At 43.3% G+C, this 21,435-nt stretch overlaps 2 protein-coding genes across 16 annotated transcripts in view; one reads left to right on the top strand and one right to left on the bottom strand.

Annotated features, from left to right (window-relative positions):
* Positions 1–8,210, top strand: part of LOC136435313 (prickle planar cell polarity protein 3-B-like) — a 47,938-nt gene extending 39,728 nt beyond the window's left edge. For all 6 annotated transcript variants that reach the window (XM_066428685.1, XM_066428689.1, XM_066428686.1 and 3 more), the window contains 3 exons: positions 3,434–3,889; positions 4,368–4,554; positions 5,722–8,210. In XM_066428685.1, coding sequence (XP_066284782.1) covers positions 3,434–3,889; positions 4,368–4,554; positions 5,722–6,992 — 1,914 coding nt within the window. In that variant the 3' untranslated portion in view covers positions 6,993–8,210. The remainder of the gene's footprint in view (positions 1–3,433; positions 3,890–4,367; positions 4,555–5,721) is intronic.
* A 220-nt stretch (positions 8,211–8,430) lies between these two features.
* On the bottom strand, positions 8,431–21,033 carry LOC136435314 (nuclear protein MDM1-like). 10 transcript variants are annotated; one of them, XM_066428691.1, is made up of 20 exons: positions 20,840–21,033; positions 19,099–19,213; positions 18,502–18,558; positions 18,044–18,100; positions 17,384–17,559; positions 16,826–17,077; positions 16,137–16,274; positions 15,623–15,778; positions 15,467–15,494; positions 14,989–15,127; positions 14,510–14,615; positions 14,002–14,055; positions 13,288–13,469; positions 11,300–11,458; positions 10,822–10,917; positions 10,485–10,580; positions 10,031–10,212; positions 9,748–9,828; positions 9,278–9,511; positions 8,431–9,043 (listed from the first exon to the last, which is right to left on the bottom strand). In XM_066428691.1, exons 1-20 carry the CDS (start codon positions 20,855–20,857, stop codon positions 8,919–8,921), a joined length of 2,451 nt encoding a protein of 816 aa, XP_066284788.1. In that variant the 5' UTR covers positions 20,858–21,033; the 3' UTR covers positions 8,431–8,918. The 10 variants fall into 10 exon arrangements, with proteins under 10 accessions (XP_066284788.1, XP_066284789.1, XP_066284793.1 ...); XM_066428692.1 differs by lacking the exon at positions 14,989–15,127 and adding an exon at positions 14,808–14,931; XM_066428696.1 differs by having other exon boundaries at positions 16,901–17,077.
* Between the last annotated feature and the right edge of the window lie 402 nt (positions 21,034–21,435).

The raw sequence follows: 21,435 nt of genomic DNA, 5'->3' as shown, positions 1-21,435 counted from the left end.
AATGTCTCATGGTACACTTGTGCTTTGTAGTGGAAACCTCTTCTGATATCTGAGCTGTTTTTGATGTCTTCCTCTTGATCTGTCCACTCAAATCCAACCCCCTTTGGGCTTTCCACCTAGCTTTAGAAAGAGAAGTTAATCCTTCCCGCAGGATCGTTAAGACAAGATAATGAGGCTGCGCTATTCTGCTGCTTAAGACATGAAAGATATGTCTGTAGTGTTATAGGATCTGAGCAAAAGCCAGAATTGCAGGCATGAACAGTTGTTATAGATGGTAGGAAGGGTAGGAATGTCTACATGTCAGTGCCCCCCTCCCCCAGGTACTTAGCTGTACAGTTTGGTTTCCTGTCCATGTCATGTAGTGACCAGCAGTGTTGAAAGGCATGACCCAGGCACTCATTACAACAGACAGTGGACAGTCAGGATTTAATGAGGGGTTGTGGAGAGACTCAAGATAATAAGAACAAGTGACCTGCCCAATTACTAGAACATGGACAGACACAAAAAGACACAGCCAGGATAACATGATCTCCGACTCCTAGGTGAGCAGCTACACACCTGGGGTCACCTCAGCCAATTTAGAACATCTGTATTGGTCTATTTTCACATTTTTTGTTGCGGTGTAATTTTGCAATAAAATCTACCTTAAGGAAACTGCTGATAGATTTTCCCAATGAGAGATTGAACGTGGCAATTCAGACATGGAAGAAGGAAAAAAAGTTTTACCGGCATTCATGTATTGGTGACGCTTATATGGCCTTCTGTACCCCGGGCACAGTTGTTTCCCAAAGTCAATGCATGCTCACTGAAATAACAACCCAAAGCCACTTTATACCAGTCCTGCCAAGTCCTATTCAGATTGGTGTTTTAAGCTCCTGGGTGTTTTTGTTGGAGGCAGCCAAATCTATTGGAGAGGCCAGGACTTACCAGGACACTGTGTTTGCTGCCAAGATTCTGCCCTTGACAGGGGATTACCAGTCGGTTCAGTGGCACATACCATGGTAAATGTGCTGCTTGTATTTCAAGCAGGTTTAGAATGCTTGTTGAAAGATGTCTGGGGCTTCTCCATAGGTTCAAAGAAGGGGATTGAAGGATATCATCTGTTTAAATCTCTCTTAAAGTGTTCTGTGATATGCCTTGCAAAAGATAGCAGCAAAAAAACAGGCATCTATCTAATGAAAGACAATATTTTCACTACACACATACTTGTCTTGACTCATACTTGCCTCCAAAACAAAATCATGACCCAATAGGAATCTGTATGAAATCTCCGGAGGCGCAGGGTATTGTCCGATGTTTGAAGCATGTGTTGTACGGTATACAGAATAGAGTTCCATACTAAGCTAACTTGTCACCAGCCAGTCATTCGTGCCCTTGAGATTCAATTGACCTTGCATAGACAGTGTTGCCAAACAGTCTGGTTGCCATAGTAATGACTGGTTTTGACTGTGGCTCAACCAAATTGCACTAATTGTAAGGTTGACAGGTTTTTGGATGTCTTCACATCCTACTAACTTTGTTACCCATGGTTTGATCCTTATCAATCAGTTAAAAACATGACAAAATGCTTTTAAGTGAAAATAGAGTTTTAAACCTCTCCGTGCCTGAGTTCTACTGGAACCAATAGTACAAGTTGGAAGCACTGATGATTCCCACAGGAGATAGAAGGTTGAAATGTAAAAATAGAATATGCTGGATGACATCATTTCTATTCATGATGGATACTACAGGAACTGTTATGGTAGATTGTTTGCTGATTTACATGAAACCATGTGTTGTGTACACAAACATTGCATTCATCTATTTATGGTCATAAAAGGCTCTCATCCCACTAGGCAAGGATTTGGACTACATTACCTACAAAGTAAAACAAACTCAGCTTTATAAAACGAAGTTGCCTTTTTTGGCTCGCCAACCTCACCAAAGCATTTTTTGCGTGAGTTGATGAGCTTCAGAGCTCCAAGGTCAGATAGTCCATGTTTATATGATTTATGGTACCACCCCAGGACTTGCAGCAGTCAGTGTGTGTACCAGCTGATCTACTGTGGCCATGTCAAAAGTTGTAACGAACAGTAATACTAGTAACAGTAGGTAATATTGGAAGAGCCCCAAAAGCTGTATAATGCACTGCCAAGTACTGAAATCTGTGATCTAGTTGTAAATTTTCCGCTTTAAATCTGAAAGCCATTACCACCTCCACTCCCTGCCCCGCTGCCCCCATCAGACTGAATGCCAGGCTCTGAATGGGGGCCAATGAATGTTTTGATTGGCTAAATGTGTCCTGGGAGGACCTAAAATTGGAAGCAAATTCCTTGGTGGTATTTTGTCTGGAGTTCTCATCATCCTCTTGCATTAACTGGTGATATAAATGAGAGGGAGGAGACTCAAAGCACGTTTAGATCCATATAAAGTACCTGGTAAAGACACCCTAGTAACTAATGACTGTAAACGTAACCCTACCGAATATCATGTTGTTTGGGTACAATTTGCTATTACAGATTTGATTATGTATTTGCATTTTTAGAGGTCTATCAAAATGTAAATTATGGCATACTAGGGTGTGGTAATCCTGATACATAATATTTTGGAATTACCATCTTGGGGGAACATATTTTTATTAGGTGATATCTGCCGCAGTTTTGTTATAAATGTCATTTCCTAGTACAAATGTACTTGTGTGCAATAGTAAATCATACAACTGTCTCAAACGATAAGTTATGCAGTATCTAATACAGTGTAGACTGTCATTAGACTACAACAACATCTTCCAAAAGAATCTGTCCCACTATTTGTTGCTAAATATAAGAGTAAATCATATGGCTCAGTTTGTTATTCAGCAAGAACGTTAATGCTTTCCAGCACGTTCTTCTAACAAGAAGACCATAAGGTTGCATGACAAACTCCAGTTCTAATCATTAATTGTACAAAGGGACAAAGACATTTGAAAAGAACTAATTCATCTTGCAAATGATATTTAATGGGCATTGCTGTGGAACAAAGCCTATTATAGCGAGATAAGCTCTGTTTCATAGGAGTGTGGCTGTATGTGTAAAGCTATAAGTATAAGCTAATTATGGAGGTTACTCTGATGAAGCTTCTGGTACCATTCAGGTATCCTCGGAAGGTAAAGTGTTGACTGTTGTGGTTAGGATATTATCTGACCATTTTTGTACATACACTGTGATTGTATAAGTGGAAAATTTGATGATTAGTTCTAGAAATGTACCAAGCAGAATAGGCTATGTTGTTTAAGAATTGGAGCCATTTTGATGTTGTCTTTTCAACAGTATTGTCAATGAAGTAGCTACATCTTTTGAACAAGTCTGGTTGATCTAGTATGTTCATCTCAGTATTGTAGATAAGGCAGTTACAGATTAGATTGCTGATGTTGATGTAGTTTTATTCATGTTTCTTTGTTTATCCACAACCTCAGGTTCACCTGTACTTCAACTGTCTGCCAGAAGACAAGATCCCGTACGTGAACAGCGTGGGTGAGAAGTACCGCATCAAACAGCTCCTCCACCAGCTGCCGCCCCACGACACCGAGGCTCGCTACTGCAGTAACCTCAGCGAGGAGGAGAAGCGGGAGCTGCGGACGTTCAGCTCGCAGCGGAAGAGGGAGGCCCTGGGGCGGGGCCAGGTGAAGCAGCTGCCGCAGGAGTCCGACGGGCTGATGTGTGAGGACTGCGGGGAGACCGTACCCGGGGAGGAGACGGCCGTGTTCGCATCCCGGGCGGGGCCGGGGGTGACGTGGCACCCACAGTGCTTCGTGTGCTGCGTTTGTCGAGAACTGTTGGTGGATCTGATCTATTTCTACAAGGACGGGATGGTCTACTGTGGGCGCCACCATGCAGAGACTCTCAAGCCACGATGTGGGGCGTGTGATGAGGTCCGTAGTTGTTACATTTCTGTTAAAACTCAAAACATTGACAGAGTAAAGTGTTCTCAAAGTGTCAGATTTATCCATTTATGTTGTGCCTGTCTTGCTAGGATTCAGTTGAAGGAAGTTACACTTTTGTTACTACAATACTAGATCATATAATAGATACCTTTGGGTGGGAGGTTTCAGAGGGTAACTTTAATGATACGGTAACATACCAACAAGGGATTTGTCTTGGATTACAAAATGTCCCAGCAGAGTATGACCATTGCAGTTCACTGACCCTTGTTATATCCCAGCAGCCAATCAGAATGTGAGATATTGGACTATACCATTTGACAGGTGTAGAAAACTAGAGAGTGGCTCTGCTATTGGTTATCCAGGTGAGATAAGAGCACACCTGGCTTAACTGCTCTTAGAGGTGCTAATACCATGTGATTACGATGACCAGTGACTGATGTGATCTGTGTTTTCTTGGCCCCATCAGATCATCTTTGCGGATGAGTGTACGGAGGCGGAAGGGCGTTCCTGGCACATGAAACACTTCTGCTGTTTTGAGTGTGACCTGGTGTTGGGAGGACAGCGCTACATCATGAAGGAGCAGCGGCCTTACTGCTGCCAGTGCTTCAACAGCATGTTCGCCGAGTACTGCGACTCGTGCGGAGAACCCATAGGTGAGTGTAGATAAAGAGCACTCTTCTTCACACAGCCACTACAGCCAACATGACTTAACCTTCTGAACTACAGTCTTTCTTAGCAGCTATCCCAGCCCCAGGCTGTAGTCAAGGATAGTTTAAGCTTACTTTTCCACCAGAACATTCAGCATTTATTATGCAAGCTTCTTGTTGCAACTGTCACAAAAAAGATGTCAGGTTGTGGAGTCATTTGAAGTCCCTCTCAAAGAAAGGCAGCACAATGGTCTAAGATCTGTGTTGCTCAAACAGTTTTTTCTAATTGGTAACAGGGGATTACATAGCCTTTCAAAGAGCGTTACGTATCCGTAGTACTGTAGGTTACTGGAAAGGCTAAAAAAAGGTGTAACTAAAGCTGGAGCAGGTAGAACGCCACCCGAAAAGTAACGCTGAATTTAGATAAAGGAAAGTCGAAAGCATGCTGTAGTAGGAACATGAACATTTCTAAAGACAGTTTCTGTAGTTACTGATGCAAGTAATTTGTGTCTCGAAGGAATGTTTTCTTTGCACATTTCCCATTATCCAATATATTTCTTTCTACAACTGCAATGAGAGACTTACAATATTACATTAATTGATACGTCACCTACTATGTCACCTTAGTAGGTACAAAGTAATTTATCTGTTGATGATAAGTTTTAAACTCATTTGGTCACAAAACAGGTGTCTACCCTGAAGCTGATTTTTTACTGATAGTTACTAAAGCTAGGCTGGCTTAACTCCTAGGATACCCATCTGGGACAACAAGTCCACCACAAAAGCAGGGAATCCTATAGATAGCTGTCAATCTGATTTGTCACCCAAGTGGAATGATATGTACTACAGGCTAAGATTCTCTTGTCGCTGGGAGGAAACATTAAATTTTCTGCGGAGTAACATTTCGACAGCTGGTGTGGAAAATATTGGAAACAATCTGTTTTGTCTTCAGTGTTTCTGTGACTCCTTGATGTAGTCTGGCTTCTTGTACCTTTCCTTGATAACTTATAACTTGAAATATATAAGAATATGGTACCCAAGAGATTTTCTAGTGCTTACCTTACTGCTTGCTTGCAAATACTGTATAGGTATATATCTGCCCAGCTTTATTGAAAAGATAATGTGTAATGTACACCACCACTCAATTCTATCTTTACACTTTGTTCCCTGCAGGCATCGATGAGGGCCAGATGACCCATGACGGGCAGCACTGGCACGCTACTGAGAAGTGTTTCTGCTGTGCAGGCTGCAACCTGTCCCTACTCGGTCGACCCTTCCTCCCCAAGCAGGGTGAGATATATTGTTCTAAATCCTGTGCCCTGGGAGAGAACGAGGAGTCCAAGGAGTCCCCACCTGCACAGAGCTCCAGTAGTCCCTACGACACTGGGTTTGACACCCTGACGAGAGGAGATGGGTCACAGGAGTCGGATAACAACTCCACCAGGAGCCGAAAACGTGACCGCAGATCGCGGTCCATGGAAAACCTGAAGCGGGAGTTCTACGCCAGGAAACCTGGCTGGGGCCAGAGCAAGCTGAGGATGGAGTCTGCCCGGAACCTGCAGCAGTACGACCTGAGTTCAGACGGGAGTCCGGACGTGAACGTTCAACCGAGACGCGTGAAGCATAGGAGTCGGTCGATGACGAGAATGAGCAGCGAGGCGAGAAGAGCGACGGATTACTCGGATCCCCGCAGTGACACGGAGAACCAATCAGTGGCGAGTGGTACGAGTGGGAAGCAGTCCCCCTGGGTGCCCAGGGATGGGTTCACCAAAGGCAGCCTGGAGAGAATATCGCCTCCAAATGGCTTTGAGAGTGCACCACACAACATGTTGCCTCAGTGGCAAAGTACCCCCCAGGAAGCAAGATATTGGAACATTCAACAAGGGGGTGTCAGCACCCAGGGGGGGTTCCCTTCAGCAGTACAAGCTGATGTTAAGGATCCCGATGCACAGTACGATACCTCACAGGGATACGACAGTGGAGGACATGAGTGTGAGAGCGACAGGCAGTCACAGGCCAGTGGATGGACGGCACCACAGGATTTGCCACTAACTGTTCCAGAGAATGGTCCCAGGTACGAGGAGAGAACTGTCCCGTATAACACGCAGGAGTACCTGCCTCACGACAGAAGAAACGTGTACATCCCACAGGAGCCCGAAATCGAGTATTCCAGCACAAACGAGCTGCCCCCACCAAGAGGCATTCTAAGAAATGCCTCCGACACCCAGCTCGCAGAAAAGTTCCGCAAGATGAAGCTGCGTGATGACTATTACTCCTCCTCGTCTTCATCCGACAGCGAGGATGATGATTGGCTGATTCCACAGAGGAGAGTGCGAGTGCGATATGTTGATACTGACTTTACCGGCGGCGGCAGACACGGCTCCATGCCACCTGGAGCTGAGAGGCCGAGGGGAAAGAAGAGCAAGCATTGCACCATATCCTAGATGTCTGTGTTAAGAAGGTAGAAGAGAAAGGACATAGAAAGTGCTTTATATAGATACGAGTCATAACATTCAGTTCATATCTGAAGCCTCAAGCCTCACATCCCTGTGAAAAAGTGCCTCTTCATATCAAGTGACAAGAATGAAGACACCAATTGTGTATTGAAGAGTCACTATATGGGACACTCTTCAACATCTTTCTGTGGTCTTTTAAGGATAGAAGTTTATTGACTTACCCAGATATGTACTGTATCTATAGTGGGCTGCCTGTCTGCTTTAGTGGTTTGTAACAGGCATGTACTGTAAGGTGCTCATAGTATGTTTTGTCTTTTTAAGTTTGGTTGGTTATGTTCACTGTTAGACTATAGAACTTCAGGTTCAGAGTTGTATGTTTTTATTTTATCAACATGGTTTAGTTGTAGCTGATCATATAGTAATTGTATTGTAGGTAAAATGGCACATACTTGTCAGATTAAAATGCAAACTTTTAAAACATTTTGATAATTTATTACAAATTTTCTGTGACTCGGCAATCCCCCAAATTGTTGTATTCATAATGTATGATGAAGGGCTTTGTAAATATTAGTCCAAATTTTACTGTATTTTTATAAATTTATTGTGAATTGTACATAGTGTGTTTGCTGATGCACCAGTTCACTATAGGCAATGGGACTTAAATATACCAGTAGCCCAACTTTCAACTGTAGATTCCAACCAGCAGGTCACCACTACTCTTATTTCTGAACTGCAGTGCACAGCTGTATGCCAGTGGTGCAACAGTGACACCTACCATAGGCTAGTGGAACTGCAGCCCCTGAAGTGTAAGGGAACTCAAATAAGCTTCTTTTTTCTGCAGTGGAGATACTGCATATTGTTGTCACTTTTGTACTTATGTTTGATGTAAGCTCAACAGATCTTAGTGCCAATCATGTTTCTGGGTCCAGATAGGATATTATGTAAATTGTTGTATATACCTGGCTTTTTCATTCAATGGTGAATTTTCTTCGGACGAGTCAATTGTTTTTCTTGTATACAGTCTTCCCGATACACACTTCACACCCAAAAAAAGGAAACCTCTATGGATGCCTTTATGTTTACAGAGAAATCTGTTAAGTGGTAAGAATTGGTCATGTACGATTCTCCTGGGAACTACCTCAGACGTAATAGATAACAGCTTTTGTACCACATCAGCACCTTCATTACAGACTGTGATTTACGTGATTTACTGGTGTGTTGTCTTCTTTTGTGTGAGTGTGACATCTAAGATACTACCATTACTATGTAGCATGTGAAGAGAGGGTTATGCTTACTCTGTATAACTGGTAGTTCACGTCACGTAGCACGTCAAGTAGCCTACTGAAAGCTTCAAAACCTCTGATCCTTTGAAACAAACTATTAGCTATATAGTATATGTCAAATAAAGACAATGCACAATAAGAGCTTCACATTTCCATAGAGGGTATATTTCTTCTTTTCAACACCATATTCTACTGAACACTTTATGACAAACATAAAAGCTCCAAGTCAATAACAAAAGACTACTAATGATACACTGCAAATTGAAATATATCTTATAAATTTTTGTCTTTAGCAGCATACTAGAACTTTGTTGTCAAAAGCGCAATTTAGTCATCATTCTTCTACTACTTTGATTTACAAAAATACATCAGTAGTGAACAGCACGTGTCTGCGTTCTACCAGCAGCTATTTCAATTTAAAACAACAACACCCGTATTAGTCAAGAAGACCTGCTCACACTTAGATAATACGTATCACCAGAAGCACCGCTTTGGCAAGTGGACACTGAAGCAGCAAGGTGTATAACGCAGTTGGAATGTCAATCTTACACACGTGCATGATGCTTTGGGTAAGGATAGACAACAAGGCTATTGGTCAAGAGATACTGCCGATTTTTGGAGACGTCGTTGTTCACCTCCCCTGCTCCCCCTTCCCCCAGAACTGGTCGCGCCGTTTCTGGGCACGTTCCAGAACCGAGGATGCGATAGAGAGACTTGAGGCCGACTGTTCCGAGATGAGGGACATTCGATCATCATCTGAAACAAGAATGTACGAGATGAAATTTAAAATTGGCCCAGATTTGATCTCTGTAGAAGGCTTATTCGCTAGTGAGGGTCAGCTGTTTTACAGGCATGCTGAGCTGTGTCTTGAATTTTATGGAGTGATACCAATAAAGGTAATGGTTTGCAGACCAATTCCACACTTAAGCATCAAATTAAAAGTAAGATGTTGGTAATAAAATCATGATGGGTTTTAAAACTAGAACTCACCCAGATGTGGTGGTGTCATGGGGCGACCATTCTGTCCTGATGTTGAGACGGGATGCGTCCTGATGCGTGGTGGATAACGCTCTTCCATCGGCGACCCCGGGGCATATTCGTCCTCACGCAGGGGGTAGGGGTCGGGTGTTGGTCGGCCTGCCGTGGGGGACAGGCTGCGGTAGATGTCTGCCACGTGGTAGGTCTTCCCAGCAGGCCGAGAGGGCTGTGGTGCAGGGGCTGTCTCTGGGTTTAAAACGAAACATTACACAAATCAAAAGTGAAGTAAAGACAGAATGGACGAGTCGCACTAGAAACTACCTAGTCTAGCCAGAAATTTTACGTCATAAATCCATTGCAGCGTTTATGTTGGCAACATAATCAACACTTGTGATATTTGTCGGCCATAGTGATATTTGTTAACACAGGTAACATAGCAGTCCATGATCAATGGCTTTTTTTATTGAGAACAAGATCCTTACTTGGCCTGTGAGCTGGCTGTGTCTTGGCAGGGCTGGTGTGTTTCCTGGCAGGTGGGGGAGACTTCACCAGCAGTGCACCTCCTGGGGAATACAGGTACAGGTATGTTCACAAAAATTGCCCAAAAAGTGTCTTCTATAAAAAGAAATCTTCTTAACCTAGATCATGATATATAAAGTATACAGCACAAACTAGCACATTTCACGGGTAAAGACACACTTGATTAAGTACAGAATGATAGTCCCAGCGGCATAGAAGAGAGGTATCTCCATGATCTTTACTGACCAATAGCAGGTGTGGTTCTGTCGTAGTGATGCCTCCTGACAGGTGCGGGGACTTTCTTCAGCTCCGGCGTGGCCAGTCTGCCGTCATCGTCCACATCCTCCGTCAGGGTGGCAGAGGAGGTGTTCTCGCTGTAGGACGCAGAGGCGTGGCTGCCATGCCCTTGACTGGGGATGCTGCCAATACTGAGCAAACCAGAGATTTGTACAGTAAGTGTCATCTTCTAAGTACTGTTTTGTGCATAAGTTAGGTGTGACAGGCCGCTCAGTGTAACCAGCTGCTTCCATGCCGCGTGCCTGCGAAGCTGGTGTGTTACGCCGAAGGGCATACCGGCTATACAGATACATGTACTGTTGTTTCCTACATCTAAACTTTTTATAGTACTCCAGATGGACATGACTACAATTTGATGATTTCAATTAGATGACAAGAAAATTAACCACAGATGAAGCTGTACCTTGTGACAGACTCGCTGCCAGGTTCACTATCACTGTCTGTATCTTCAACCAAGCGTACCCGTCTTCTGCCCACTACATCCCTTCTATCCCTGTTCCTTGAGCAAAGCCGATGTATGTGCAAAGATATAGAGAAGAAGTACATGTAGTTAGTAGTGTTAAAGTTTTTAAAAGGAAGCACACAATACTAGTAGACTGCTATGATCAGCTGTGCTTTGATTAACATATGCCTTCCTTTTTTTCTCTCCACCTTCTCCATGGTGTATGTCCTTTACTACTGGTCACAGATTTTGATAACTTGTTAACTGACTACCACCAAGAGAAGACTATAACTTCTACCTTGTGACAGACTCACTGCCAAATTCACTATCACTGTCTGTATCCTCCTCCACCCACACCCTTCTTCGTCTCCCTGCATCCCTTATATTCCTGTTCCTTATGCAACAGACATGCGTATAACAAAGACAGAGTGACAAGCGCCGGTTAGTACTGTTAGTTAGCAATGAAAATCCCTGATACATGTATTCATCATACATAGTCAAAGTACTCTCCAAGCTGAGGAATGGGTCTGGCTGGTTTTTGACGACATTTTTGTTGGGCTTTCTATTTTGTCCGTTTTTCTTTATGTCGCCAACCCACAAGTGGCAACATAAAGAAAACGGGACAAAATAGAAAGCCAGACAAAACGCCTAGCAACACATCAAAAACCAGCCGGACCCATTCCTCTGCTTGGAGAGTAAGTTAAAGTACATTGTCTATTTTTCCTTCTACATTGTACTTTCTTTCTCTGTCCCTGTCTATTCTGCATGTTTCTTACCTGGATGCCCTGTCCCCGCCGCCCCGCTCATCCCATGCCAGCTTCCTCTGAACAGGCCGCTTCTCTTCTTCAGGTGAGGATGCTGACCTGTGACCTGGGCGTGGCTTCTCAGCAGGAGGGGCGGAGCGTTTAGGTGGGTCTGATGGTCTCTGATGTCTTCTGTGAAGGTGGGATGCAAGCAGGTGAATTTGTAGTGCAAGACAAATATGTCAACATCTCCGGTACATGTATTTAGTACCCCAAAATTAAGTGATTTTTGCTCCCACTGTCTCTTCAATATCTTGTCCAGTTAACCTAAAATTACACTGACAAAATGCGCCTAGTGTACAGTATTGTAACTAAATCACTAGCTGCTAGTTACCCTGGGAGTCCAGGCACCGTAATCGGATCCCCGCACGCGCGCCCAAGCTTTCACGGCTCACCCTCCTGCTGCCCCCCGAAGACTGACCCCGCCCCACTCTCCGCTCAGACCCAAACTCCGCTATCCGATTACACCGCTATCCGATTACCGGCCTGGGGCAACGTCTCTTGCTGTCAGTTTCTAACACAGGATCTGTGCTAGAAAGTTCTTCGCGCTATTGGCCTGCCGGTAATCCCCGCACAGCGGGACGCCACGTGTTGATTGGGCGCATTTCTGTGGGCTTCTGTGGGCGAGGTCACTAGAGGCCACTGGAGAAAATTCCCACAATCTTGGGATCTCCCGTCATTACCATATATGACGTCACGGTAAACACTGCAGCATACGTCTTTGATGTTCAAATCAAAGCGCTAGCTACAAGTTGGGGGTTCAGTCACGTGACCTGACCACGGCGAAAACAGGGTAAACAACCCAATTTGAAACTTTGAAAGACGATATCTCTGTAATCCTATGGCCTGTATCATTGATTTATGTACCAAAAGAAAGGTAATTTTGTTGATGAAATACCCTCAAATTAAATAGCAGAAATGTTCATCAAATAATTCTGTCGTATGTTCTGCCATGAGTCACGTAACTCAAGTTACAATTGCAAATTCAGTTAAGCAAAAATTCACAATAGAAGATAATGGCTGTGGCTGTTGTGTATGTTATAGCACAAATAAAGGAACAAAGAATGTTTGTGTATCATGTGAACTATACGAGGCCGGGGGGACTCACGTCACGCCCGTATTTACGCCATCGTCTCCCGTCCGAGCTTCCGGACATAACGAGCTCGCCAAAGGTACGTTTTAGCATTATAATTTAGCATTTATAATTCCTTTGATTTTAGCATTTCAGGACATCAAAGTTTCGGACTACCATTGAGGGCAATCGTGTATACTTATTCTCGATTGGTATCAGTGATAGACATCGATAGAATAAGCTTGCAGGCGAAGGGAAATCTTTATTTTTGTATAGGTTTTATTTCAACATGTCAGAAATGTAATGAAATGCAATGTGAATATCAAACAGTGATGAAAGCTTTGGAGATCGCAGCGCCGTTTCTCTCGCCCACCCAGCGTATATTTACTTGACGCTGTTTGTCGGTTCCCGCCAAATTTCCACGGACGCCTGTTTTAGCGGAAGCGGAAATACAACACAAGCCCCTTGCGTAAGATGACGATCTGTGGTTCATGAATATTAAAACAGGCACGGGCTGATTCGCTGTCGCCGCAGGGTGGACGACCAATCCTGCCACCGTGCAAGCGGCTTCCAGCTGTGCGCGCGGCCATAAATCATAAGCACTTCTCCACCTCTGTGGACGGCCAAAGATACACGTGGCCCCAGGCTCCGTGATCGGATAGCGGAGCTTGGGTTTGCAGCGGAGAGTGGGGCGGGGTCGGTCTTCGGGGGGCAGCGGGAGGGTGGGCCGTAAAAGCTTGGGCGCGCGTACGGGGATCCGATTACGGTGCCTGGACTCCCAGGGTAGCTGCTAGTCTGAGTAGATCTACATCAGAAATAGGATTTTTCAATACAACATTTGTGCATCAGAGCTTCAAAGGGACACATTTGAAGGCGAGCCTGGTCCCACCTGGCGTGGCCTTTGTCTACAGGATCGGACGCCAGCGACAGGGCAGACACGGTGCTCTCGCTCTCCGACTGGTCCCACATCTCGTTCTGGCGTGCCATCAGCTGCAGGAGGTGGTCGCGGGAGAAGTGTGTCCCGTGGGAGCGGCGCCGGTAGTCGTCGGCTTTCTTACGCAGCTCCATGACCTGTGCAGGGAGAGGGGAGGGAGACAGTGTGTGATACTGAGTAGAGGTCCTGAGCCAGGATTTGTGTTGACCAAGGTTTTATAAAGATAGGTATAAGCTTTAACAAAGGTTGTAGAATTTTCATGCAGCTATTTGGGATCCTTGGAGGTCAATGATGTCATCATTATTCCCATAAAACTAGATTCTTTTGTGAATTACACTATTGGTTCTGGTTCTATAATATCATGCAAGCAAGAGAGACAGACAAGTAGCTGATTTTCTTCTAGTGCCAAGGAAGATTTTATGCCTGAAAGATTGTAGTTCCATTAGTAGCTGACTACTACATTTCTTATAATATCATACATCATACATGTCTTTTCATGTATGTACAGAATTGTTTAACCTTACATAAAGGAATTGATCAAGCCAGCCCTTTTTATTGTTATGAAGTATCCTAAGATTTTATATGATCTATGCGGTAATTAAATGGAGAAGTTTGGAGGTGCAATTAGATTTTCATGCAGTGAAAAGACACGAGGGCTTTTCTACAAACCTCATTGTACCATTCTTTTTTATCACTTTGTGCAGGTATGTCCAAGACAGGCTCCTACAGCGCACACAGGGGTAGTGTGGGGAGGGGAAAGAAAACCAAAAATGTCGCCGTGAGCCAAAAATGGTTGTGGAGAAGACAATACACCAAGCGCACGTGAGTGTTGATACACCGTACATGGATAAAGAAAATGCTTGAGGATGCAGTAAAGAGCATGATGTAAAAACATTTCATACACAATCTTAGAAAACAGGGCATGCATAGCTTTGTGCACCATGCCTTGTCTCTTTCCTTTTGAAAAAAGTATATCAAATACTTACCTATGAATAGCTATTGTGAAAGAGGCCCACGCAGTGCAAATGGTATATTAAAAACATATGTCCTGCTACTTGTACTAACAGAGAGCAAAACACACTTTCCTGCCGAACAGTCGTCCATGCTTCACATTTACTGGTCATGACTGATATCGCTGTACTTTCAGTATCAAAGACATACATTGTTCTGTGCAAACCTTTCTTGGCTGTAGATGTGGTGGGTCAGCACCCCTCCATGTCCCTTCTCTGTACTCAAAGCCGGTCGGGGACTTGTAGTTGGAGTTGTACTCTGATCTCCAATTCCTGTTGAAACATACGTATATTATTGAAACAGCAGTAAAACAAATCTGACTCCAAAATCCTTTCAAATTGCCTATAATCTATTTACAAGTTTAACTAATTGTATTAGACTATCACTGCACACTGCAAAATATTGTAGACTCCCACATGAAAAGAATCTCAGCACACCACCCTGGATGTTACTACCATTCCTACCCCAGCCCAGAATGTGGGAAAAACGGTTGTTGTGGATTTTGCAGGGATGACCTCAGCAGCCGGGGGTCGTCATCAAACGTAACAGGCGGGCTGCCAGCCGGGTGAAGTCTCTCCGGAGACAACGCTGAAGAAAACCAGAAAATTTCACATCATAAAAGACAAAGAACCTAACATGACCTACCAGTTTCCGGGGTGAGGGTTATCTAGCTTGTGAGGCGACTTTTTCTGGCCAAAGTTTTTGATTGGTCGAGGATCGTTCCAGACTACAGGCATGAACTCGGTGGGTTTGCCGGCTGGAGGGAGCCGATCTGGGGAGAGGGCTGAAACATAGCGGGGCACAGTAAGGAGGGCGGAAGGGAAGGTTCTTTGCATCTAACGGACAGTCTATTAGGACTTTGCTTTAGTACATAACCAGGTATGACATGTGGTAACAAAACAAGACCAATATTACAAAGATCTAGTATTCCCAGAAGTTTCAGTTACCATATATCATACAGCATATAGTGTACAGTATTATTATCATCATCATCATCATCAACAGTACACACGGGGGTAAAATTCAACATAGGGGGATTGTCGTCTCCATTTCAGCAAAGTCTTTGATAATAAAGAAACTAAAATCTAAAAACTTGTGCAAGCGTAGGAATCACACTACTCACATCTAGCCCTCCTCTCTTTTTTAGATGACTGAAAGAAAGAAGAAAAACATCAAGCAGAAGTCATCATTGAGCATTTGCAATGCAATGCAACAATCAAGCCCACACAAATCTAATCAAAGTTGTGGTATAAAAGATATAACGCGTTTTCCTCCCTACTTTAGACTTCTTCCTCCTGCCCCTGCTCCTGTCACTGGACACGCTCTCCGCCACAGCCACACGTTTGGGGACCTTGAACTGTCGGTTGTACTCCGTGCCACGAGGGATGAGGTCAGAACGGTACGGAGCCATTGCGGGGTTGGAGTTGTACACCATCTGATGACAGGTCAGAAATTATTTTTGTTACCAAAGCTGTTTACTTCAGTTTAAGTCTAGCATTATAACTACTAGTATAATATATCACTCTTGATACATTAACAGCTACTCTATCCTCTGCACATACATGTACATGCATATACAAGTTCCAAATTTTTACTGGCAAGACCATTCAAGGAGTTGCAACATTCAATTGATTGTTGTTGCTGTATCATAACCCCATATCAAACCTTCATTGCCCATCAGTCATTCACGTTTTACCCCAAAACTTAGTCTCCTCTAAAAGTGAACATGAGCTGATTTGTTGTATTTCTAACACAAAACCCTCCAACACATCGAGCTGCCGCGACAATCGTACCTGGTCTGCTGCCATCAGGGGTGACTCATCCTTCAGCTTCTGCTGCTCGTAGAACTGGCGCTGGTACTCAGACAGCATCGTGGGGAGCTTCCTGCGCTCCCCTTTCAGACCAGCCTTCATCTCAAGTGCACGGTGGCGCTGCTTGGGGCAAAGGTCAAATATAAAAAAAAGGACAGACTAGATAGTAATACTACCACAACATCATTGTTCAACTTTGGTCTGCTTTGCAATGGTCTTTATCCTGTTTAGTATTATCCTATTGGAAGTGACCATTGGGAACTGACCAAAGCCAAACAAGGCTGGATATAAGGCAATCTTGTTCAAGATTAAGTTCTTTTCCTGCAATCCTTCTGACCAGAAATTTTTGGATATTGTGAGCATGACAAACAGTACCAATGTAGCAAGAAGTGGGGGGCAGTTTTGAAGAGACAAAGACAAAATTGTACATCTTGTTGCTCAATAATGCAATCTACCTGCAACACTTATATCATAAACTTGCACTCAACAATGGAATAGGTTTTAAAATGTGGAAATGTGCACAAAATTATACATGGGAGTAAAACACAATAGTCTGTAGCCAGAAACAACAGGGAGGAAACACAGCACACAGGTCAGATATGCCCTTCAGCGAAGAGCAAGGTCACACACAGCCATCTCCAAAGCTGCTTTGCAACCAGGAAACAACAGACCTTCTTCTTCTCGTCTTTCCCTTCATCTTTCCTTCCACCTTTCTCCTCTTTTTTATCCCCCTGTTTTTGGCTTGCCTTGTCGCCTTGTCCTTTCTCCTTAGTGGGTTTCCTCTCGGGTGCTCGCTCCTCTCGTGGTCTCTCCCGAGACTTTTCCGGCCGCGGAGCTGGTGGGGTTGGCGGGTCATACTTCTCCTCCAACCTTCTCTTCTCCTCCCTCCTTCTCTTCTCCTTCTCCCTTAGCTTCTTTTCAATCTAGTAAAGTTTTGATAACAGGACAGTCAAGTTTTACCAAAACACCATTCTTCTCTCAGTCTATATTATATATTTATCTAGCTATTGATTCAGTTGCAAACAACTATTTTTTTTTACTTTCCCCAGAATTGTGTTGCCAGGAATGAAAGTCTCTTCTAGCCATTAAACAAGACAGGTCAAAAACTGGTTACCTTACATTATGTACTACAACATTTGCAACTCGCGTAAAATCTGGAATAACATTTATTTAGAAGGCACATGTGTAAGAAGTTTCCTGAACATTGTATCAAACAAAACTGCACATACCTTGTAGGTCTTCATTTTCTCGACTGACTCTCGCACTTTCTCGGTGACAGGCGGGTCCTTGGATATCACCACGTCAGGTGGTTGGAGGGGGTCCTCCCACTCAAGCGCAAAGGGGACGGTGGGTGCGTACGTTCCCACACGCTTCTTCGCTTGCATCTGTGGTTCGTGCAGGATACCTGATGAGACAAGAGTGAATGTGAGACACAATAGCCAGCTATCTAGCCTGGTATCAAAACCTATTAATAGATGCCAAATCTCTTCGTCCTCTTCGTCGTATTTCCGTCGTAATACCAGGCTACCAGCCAGCCCTTTATGAGCCATCACAACATGCATTGGCTTGAAGTACAGTCAACATTGTCTTGAAAAATGAACGGCAACAGTCTATATGAAAGACAACAATTGAAGGAACCATCCTGTCTTGGAATGCTGCATCCAAAACCACAATACAGACAAGAACAAGTATCATGGTAGAAGTTTGTAACATTAACACTACTTCCTTTTAACAAGGAAGTTAGCAACAAGAATGTGATGTGGACTTAGCATTAGTAAAGTTGGGTTTCTACCAAATACACGTATCTCATGTAATATAACAATGTAGCATGGGAAATTCTAAGGAAAACCCCATGAATGAGTAAAGGGCTGTAACAGTTGTCGTTTTACCAGAGGGGGACTGATCCAGCCGCTTCCTTGACTGCAGCTGTGGTTCATGAAGAGGGCCTGGGAAGGTGGCAGAGTTATAATCCACATGATTGTGCATATTAGGGTAAAGCAAGCTGGTTTACAGGCATAGATCCTCCCAGACCTTATAGCTGTGTTGGTTAATTTTGATGCTAAAGGCATCCATGCATAATCAAGAGCATACCTGTTTGTTAAACTTGTCTGATCTGTTTCAAGCTACAAAGCATTCAAGACTATGTAAAGTCCACCATGCTGCAAAAGTACATTTTACGAATCACAAGTGCATATCAAAATGATTGACCTCATCCGTGCAGTAATCAGTGCTTAGGAAGTCTCTGATTATAGCTGCAATTTGCTAGACAGATGGGTTAGGATCCTGTGCACTACACTGTGCTACAAACACTAAGACATGCTGAAGCAGTGATAAGCAGGTGCATTACCCGAGGTTTTGGGAGCCACGCGCTTCTTAGACTGCAGAGGTGGTTCCTGAAGGATGCCTGCGTGTGATGACATGGGGGCAGGGGTCATTGGTTGTTGGAGTTATATACGTCATGTATACAGGACAGGATGGGAGAGTCTGAGTGTGTGTATTTTGTGAGATGGACCCAAAAAAGTATGTGTATCCATGGTCAAAAGATGTACCTTCTGTAAATTTGAGAAACTGCACTTCATATATTTTTCTGTTTCTGAGGCTAACTACACTGACCTTACTTAGAGGTCAGCCTCTTTGGTTAGTACATGATATACTGTTATACTTGTATCATCTAACATGTTTTGGATACCTCAGAAATTGTACTTGTATCAAGATTAATTTTTGCCCAAAACAATATGGTTCAGGTATCTTGTCCAGACCTTTTAAGTTGTTACAGAAAATAGAATGTATGAATATGAGGAAAACGAAACCATTGAATTCTTTACCTCCTTGCTTTAACCTTCTCCCTGCTGCCCGTTTTGACCTTTGAAAACACCATCCATTTCCTATCATAAATGACAATCATAAATTCTGAATGCTTAAAAAATATTGACATCCAACGTACCCAGATCTGTTGACCGTAGCCCCGCCTCCCTGGCCAGCTCCTCCCTGGTTGGCTGATGCGACGCTGACTTGCGAGATTCCAGCCATTTGTAGTTGGTGTCATATTCAGAATGACCCTGGGGAAAAGAGGATAGTCCTGTTAATTAAACATAACCATATCATCAATTTCTTATTATCATTAAATTTTGGCAGTAGGCAGGAATTAAATTTTCCTATGTAATCTCTTATGAATATTGAACAGTCAAGCTGGTATAACTTTAAGGATTGTAAAAATACAAATCTGGCTGTTCAATTCCCTGCAACATCTTTCTTGTGCTCAACTTACAATGAAACAGATCAAACATTGCAATATTTCCTCCTGTCCATTTTCTTTTGTTTTGAAGTATCACAGTTGCCACTTGTAAATGTTGTTAGTGTTTGATACAGTAACATGAGTCACACTGAAACATGTCCATGTTTTAGTTGTCAAATCTAAGATGCCATTGGCAAGGCAACACCTTTGTGATTAGTGTTCCTTGGATACAATTGACACAGTAGTTGCACACCTGGCTGCACCTGCTTTAACATATTTCACTTCAGTTCCTAGCAGGTAACACAACAAGGAAAAAAAACTAATGGCTTGTTTTTGATGGCTGTAGTTTTGCCAGTCACTGAGCGCATCATCATTAGTGATTCAAAAATGATACCAAAAAATCTACTAACTGCATGAACTTCAGTGACTACTTATTACATTGATTTTATAGTCTAGGAATATAAAGAAAGATATTTCTATTTCAAAGCTTCACAAGTCTCTTTACTTTACTAGTACTTCTGCATAGCATTGTCTTCCCTCTCTACAGGTAAGACAGGTAACGTTAGTTGTCTTATTTCACCAGGTACCTTGGATTTGGTAGAAACCTTGGGAAAACACAAGTGACAACAGATGCAACAGGTGGTTTTTCCAACCTCACTTGTCCTGTTTACTTTTAGTGAAGATGTAAACGCACGTTTCCTAATATAAGTCCAGAAGGTATAACCTTGTGTATTTCACCATAACATCACATAGATGGGTTTTAAGACACTCACAATGCCCAATGCCATGTCAATGAGGATAGTCTGCACAGGATCATGAATAAATAATCAGTTATAGATCACTTCAGGACTTGGCAGGTTTATTGTCTGGTTTCTAACCAAAACATTGTCAGCTCCTCAAGCTTTATTTCAATTTGACATTGGATTTCAGACTTCAGTAAGGGAACTAAATCATAAGATTCCAAAATAATAGGTTATAAAACAACCGTTTAAGTTCAAGGTGACATTTTCATGTTGCCTAAAAAAGGACGTGCTGTTGCCATACAACTTACAGCTGCAACAATACATGAAAATACACGGTTGATTTGAACTCTGCTAGTGACAACACGAACAAAAAATTATCGCTCCCAAGTCTGCTGTTAAAAACAAATGTAACGTTATCGTAGGTTAACGTTAATGTTAACGTCAGTTAAGTTACTACTTACCAGTATCCCAATCTTTTTCGAAAGGTATCCAGCTACATAAGTTGCAACTTTGCAAGTTTTTTTTCTTTATTTTTTAAAGTGCATGTATGCCTACAAAGTGTAACGTTACTCATAGCAACTCCATGAGGCTATCGGCACACACAAAACCCTGCCTGGAGGCTGGTTGTCCCGGGTTAAATATAACCTCAAAACAAAAGCTGCAAGGTGGGGAGGGTGATCAGGTGTCCCCAGGCGTCTGGAACTTACCTTGAACCTCACGGGCATGGTTCTCCTTGTTCCTTAGGGTCTCTGTGCGTGGAGATGGTGTCTCTTGATTAGCTTGTGAGTTCCTTGGAGTAGATTTTGTGCTGAGGAGTACGTCGGAACTGGCGATCTCCCATTCAAAACAAACTCAGCCGGGACAACACACAACGCTTCCGTACGGCCTACGCGCTTTTGGCGTCCCTACCACCCGCACATGCGCAGTTAGACCTATCGAGCGACCTCTTGTGGTTATCAGCAGAAGTGCACAAACAGAAGTATGGGGGAAATGTCTATCACCTACCTTTTGTATTGATTGAAATCATTCAGTACATAATTTGTTGCCAATGCATGGTAAAGCAGTTAAGATTGTGACTTAATAAACGGATGTAGCAGTTGAGTAAGAAAAAAAAAACAATTCGTTTACTCTAGATATGAATGATTTGCGGAGTTTTGCTGTAACGTTTAACGTTACATGTATTCTTTCCATCTCGCCCGGAGAGCTATCCTTGATGCATCATCACAGCGTCCACTGTTTCCTTCGGCACACCATAGGCTGTCAGTATTTCGGCCATCTTCTCTCGATGCAGTGAGTCGAAGGC

Source organism: Branchiostoma lanceolatum, chromosome 5, assembly GCF_035083965.1.
Source record: "Branchiostoma lanceolatum isolate klBraLanc5 chromosome 5, klBraLanc5.hap2, whole genome shotgun sequence".
In the NCBI taxonomy this organism is placed as follows: Eukaryota; Metazoa; Chordata; class Leptocardii; order Amphioxiformes; family Branchiostomatidae; genus Branchiostoma; species Branchiostoma lanceolatum.
This window is presented reverse-complemented; position numbering and strand designations above follow the sequence as displayed.